We start from the raw sequence: 5,394 nt of genomic DNA on the forward strand, positions 1-5,394 counted from the left end.
TTGTATGTAACCATCACTCTCTTTTTACAACACACTTGTATTTTGCTGAACTTCCAATTATTAGAAATTGTTACTGAAGGAACCAATTTTTGTGAAATGTTTAGCTAATGAAAGAATCCAGGGTTATGAAGCAAAAATAACAAAAACTTTCCTCCAAGTGGTGGCAAACTCTGCTTATGAGCACTTGTCCTTCCAGCAACTTTAAGTTTTGTTTACTCATCACTAAGCAGGATGAAATTGTGTGATATATATCACATATATTTGTATTAAATTACCTGATGCCAGCCCAATGCCTTAATCGTTATACTACACCGGTTCCCTTCTGTCATTTAATTTCATAATTCAGTCATTTGTCCTATGGCACAGCCACTTCATCATTTGCAGGGTTTGGGGGAAGTAAGTTATAATGAAGGCTGGCATTTTTTTTTTAAAAAAGTGGAAGATATATTAATGAATTTTGTAGATGTTTTAATATAACTCTACACCACAGCACACAAATCATTTTAATAAATAAATGCTTTTTAAAAATCTATTAGGATTCTTGGAATTTGTTCCTGTCTTCTTAGATAGTAGGTATTTCACCAATCTTATGTTCTCTGCAAAGGTGATAAGCATTCTCCCTTCCTGGTAGAGTTAAGCTGACAGGCAAAGGTTCCCAAAGCAAAGATACCATTTATATAAACAATCCACAACGGCTCAGTTTCAAAGCCATGAAGTGTCCCGCAAAGAGCCTGTTGAAAGGTGGAAGGAATGGGAACAGGTGTGACACTATGAAGAAGGGAACTGAACACTTCCTCTGGTGGAGGCAATCAAGTTATAATCAGTGTTAAAATAGAAGGAAGGAAGGCTAAAGATTTGGTCAAACCAGCAGCAGGTTTCTAGGATATAATTCATCTGGCCCTGAAGACAGAAACATAAATCTTCCGTAACCAAGAGATATACAAGCATCAATCATATGTCCCATTCTTCACAATTACTTGGTGGAATGCCTACCTTCTGGTTGGAGAAGGGAGCCAAAATAGGAATTTAATCATTCTGCCTTCTCTTTGTTACTTGATAGCATTTTGTTGTCTGCATTGAGCAGATAATATATTAAAGCTGTATATAAATATTTTCTTTTTCTTTAAAAACACATATCCATTGTTAGAGAGCCAGTTTGGGGTAGTGATTAAAGGCACTAGAAGTCAGAAGACTGCAAGTTGTAGTCTTGCTGTTGAACCAGTCTCTTCCTCCTTCCCTTTCTTGCCTAAGAAGGCAAGGGCAAATACTGCCAAGAAAATGGCAGGATCTATCAAAATCATCAGGTATAAAAACTGACTTGAAGGCATTAAAAAAAACCAAATTATGAATATGCATCTCACACATATACATGTACTTTGAACATCTCAGTTCATTCTGAGCTCTAACTTTCCTGATATTTCTGTAATAGTGTATATATACCGTTTTTAGATCTACCCCATTTATATGCACAGTATACAGGAATGCACAAAATGTTACCTATTATTCAGACAAAACAGTAATTTGTATGAATGACTTATTGTATAATTTGTTGTTTACTTTTGCCTGTCTTTGATTGTTCTTCATTTTGAGATTCGCATATAAATATCTTACATGCAAGAACTGACTAGGTTTACACGTACTGCTAAACTATAATTTGTTTGATTTTGGCTCAGTTTGTTGTATGAGCTTAATCATTATGGGTTGGGCTCATTCAAAATTGTGGCTTATTCAAAAAATCGTGGATAAAATAGTAGCCAGTATCAACGGTGAATATAGTCAGTGTCGGTGAAGAAATTGTAACCAGAGATTCTTACTGAACACAGTGGGATTGATTTCTCAGAAAACACAATGCGACTATTTTATTATTATGCAAAAGTACAGTTCAGTAGGTAAACTGATGTTGAAATTAGAACCATAGAGATAGATGAGCTAGTGAGGCCTTCAAATCCAACTGCCTGGGCAGTGCAAAAATCCAAATTAAACATCCCAGATTAATTTGGATTTTTGCACTGCACAGGCAGTCTGAGCAAATTGAGAGACAGGTGCATTATATCTCATGAAGGGGGTCCTCGTGTCTAAGTAATTGCTTTCATTGTTGAACCATTCTTCCTGTCAGCAAATTTTTTAATGTTCACTTGGAATCTGCCTTCCTGTAACCTGAAACAAGTACATGTCTGAATTAAGAAATAAGAAAAAATAAACACTTCTATGTGATATATTTGAACAATTCCAACATATTCCCCTGCTAAAAGCTAAATAGTGTAAGTGTTGTGAGGAATTCATATCTGACCTCTAATCATACCGAAATTCTTCAGCTATGCCTTTTAGACACATCCTATTTATTTGTTTTATATCTTGTAACATCTACTTAGGAGCCATTTTTGTGTCTCAGGCAATTAAAGTTGTTTCAGGAAAGCTCCGGTGACACTTTCTCTCACGGAATGCCCTATTCTTTCTGGAAGAATAGCCATATTTAATGAAAATCCCTAAGTGAGCTTGTGGCATTCCAGTTTGCATTTCAATCAAAATACATGGGCTTCTGATCTAACAAGAGATGGGATTCCAGGCGGTACTGCAGTGTCCCATTCCACTCACTTGTGGAAAGTTGCAGTTCTGCTGGGATCTGAAGGGGCACTGCGCCACCCAAACGGCTGGTTCTAGCTCACTTCTAGAGCCTAGAACCCTCGCGCGTCGCGCCGCCTTTTTTTCCTTCAGCAGAAGAGAAAGCAGGGCCAGCTGGGGCGAGTGGGGCAGGGTTGCATTGCGGCCCCGCGTCGTAACGGGCTCCAGGAGGAGGACGGGCCCCGTCTCCCCCCATTATGACGCGCGCTGAATTTCACTGTGCTGCGCAAGGCGCTGCGTGACCAGCTGGCAGGCCACTTCGGCCATGAAGCGGCAACAGCAGCGGCGTCGGCCGCGGCGCGGGTCGGGGCAGTGCTTCGGGGCGGAGAGCAGGTGGCGCGTCTCCCCGAGCGACAGAGGCGCGCCCAGCACCAACAAGGGCCGGAAGAAGCCGCCCGTCGTGTCCTGCTGCAGTCTGTCGGGCAGCGAGACCCAGCAAGAGATGACGCGCCGCAGAATCAGCCCCGGACGCTTCTCTCCGCCGCAATGCTTCCCGGACGCGGCTTACAGCTCCGAGCCCGAAGCGGCGGGAGGCGAGGGCTGCCTTGGCCGCCTCCAGCTGGCTCAATTGTACCGCGACGAAGGCGGCATGCTGTTGCCGCGGAAAGGCAAGTACAGGGGCGCTTCGCTCCCGCACACTAAGGCTCCGGCCATCGCCACCGCCACTTCGGCCCGTCTGCGCCGCCCCACCTTGCCCCAACAGCACCATTACCTCGCTCCAGCCGGCGAGGGCTGCGCTACTCCTTGCACCACTTCTTGTACCACCCTCTACGGCGGAGATTTCCAGACCCACCACGAGCTGCCCGGACGTTCTCCGACAGGCAGGTGCACCCGGGTGGAGGAGCTGCTCCGGGACGACCAATGGGCCAGTCCTGTGACTAGAGCTCTGGAATATGGAACGGACTTTCCCACCGACATCAGCAAGCCACCGTCAATTTGCCCGTCTTCTTTTTCCTTCACTCAGATCGACCATAAAGCTTCTCCCAAGCTTGAGAAGAAGGAACCAAAAAGAAGGGATTGGCAGGAGCCCTGTGACAGCAGCCCCAGCTTGGTAGACCTGATGCATTCCTTGAGGCAGTATGATGAGGAAGACCCAATGGCTTATTTGGCCCCTAACACTTCACATCATCACCGCCACCACAATCACCACAAAACCAAGAAGGGAGATGCTCAGGAGATGCTCCAGGATCTGACTGAGAAGAGATATGAAGACATGATTCCAGAAAGGGAAAAAAAGCTTGCTGCTTTGATGTTAGCTAGGCATCAGGAGGAGGAAGAGATGAAGGATAGGCAGCTCCAGGTCTCTGAGGCTTGGGAGAAGATGAGGCGGAAGGAGAAGAAGCACAAAGCGAAGTTGGAAAAGGAGAGGCAATACCAGTTGGCAGACAATGTGGACCAATGGCAGAGGGACCGGGATCAAAGAAAAGCCAAGGCTAAGCTAGAGGAAGAGCAATTAATCGCCGCTAGGGAGAGGGATATTTTGTTGCGTGACAAGAAGTGGAAAAAGTTAGCTAAAGAGCAGGAGTGTAGACGTAGAGAGAAATTTGAAAATGCCAGGCTTCAGGCTGAGTATAAGAAACGTTGCCAGGAAAAGCAAGTCTGGGATAAACGGTTGATGGATCGAAATGCCAAAGATCAGAACTCTCATGCATACAAAGAGAAGATGCTGCAGGCCCTGGAGAAGAGGCTTATAAAGGAAATGGAGAGAAAGAAGAGGAAAGTAGAACCGAATGACTATAAGAAACTCAAGCCCATGCAGGTGAAAGACCCAGTTGAGGACAAGCTCAAAGCTGATGAGTTGTACAAGAGGCTTTGCATTGAACAAAAGCTTCAGAGGTCTCAGGAAATCCTGGAGCAACTGCTGGAAGAAAGGAATAGAGAACTAAAAGAAAAGTCATACAAGGAAGAAGAGCATGGCATAGTAGCCAAGGCGAGAGCTAAAGAGACAGAAGAGGAAAAGAGAAGGCGCAAGGAGATGTTGTTGCAAATAGCTGAGATGAAGATACAGCAGGCCAGGGAAATTATGAGCAAAAATATGCAAGACAGAGCACAACATATAAAAGAAATTAATTGTGCCAAGGAAAGGAACCACCATTGCCGTAAGCAGAAGCTTGAATATGATGAAAAATGCCACCTACGGGAATTGCAGGAAGCCTTAAGAAGAAAAGATATGAAAAGCAATCAGCTTCTAAGGTACAAGGATGCAGCTATTGAAGACTCTAGGAGAATAGCCAGAGCACCATATTGCCTTAGAGACAAAATGAGAGACCTGATGAACCACAATACATTTGATCCAATGGCTTTAGATGCCCACCGTAATCCAAATTGCCCCAGAGGCCTGTAGTGAAGTTTAAGGAAACACACTGTCTTCTGCCAAAGTAGATGGTTGCAATGCATTCATTTTGCAGAACTCTGCATTGCTGTACACTAAAGTGATTTCAGCCTTAATTACTCTTTGACTGATAAGTACTGTGGTTTAAAGGAATTTACAATATACACTAAAAGGCTCTGATGTGCATTTGTAATGTTATTGTGAACAGAAAACACTGACCATTATCCACATATTACTATGAACAACTTAATGCTACACAGAATTTAGCTACAACTTAATGCAATACATTTTGATTGAATATTCCTGTAACAATGATTTTTTAAAAATTATATTTCATAATGGACAGTTTGAGGTAAAAATTACGTTTTACCAAATGTGACATTTAAAACATTTCAGTTCAAGGTATTCATTTGGCCAATCAAGTATTAATACAGATTGTT

General features: G+C 43.3%; 1 protein-coding gene across 1 annotated transcript; it reads left to right on the plus strand.

The window, feature by feature from the left end:
* The first annotated feature begins 2,887 nt into the window (after positions 1–2,887).
* On the plus strand, positions 2,888–5,129 carry CCDC185 (coiled-coil domain containing 185). Its single transcript, XM_014055271.2, has one exon. The coding sequence runs from the start codon at positions 2,888–2,890 to the stop codon at positions 4,964–4,966; it is 2,079 nt and encodes a 692-aa protein (XP_013910746.2). The 3' UTR covers positions 4,967–5,129.
* Positions 5,130–5,394: the final 265 nt, after the last annotated feature.

Source organism: Thamnophis sirtalis, unplaced genomic scaffold (assembly GCF_051295495.1).
Source record: "Thamnophis sirtalis isolate CommonGarterSnake01/CBP01778 unplaced genomic scaffold, rThaSir2_p1.2 scaffold_6, whole genome shotgun sequence".
NCBI lineage: Eukaryota > Metazoa > Chordata > Lepidosauria > Squamata > Natricidae > Thamnophis > Thamnophis sirtalis.

Coding starts and splice junctions, on each gene's coding strand:
- CCDC185 (XM_014055271.2), top strand. CDS start 2,888: ATGAAGCGGCAACAGCAGCGGCGTCGGCCGCGGCGCGGGTCGGGGCAG.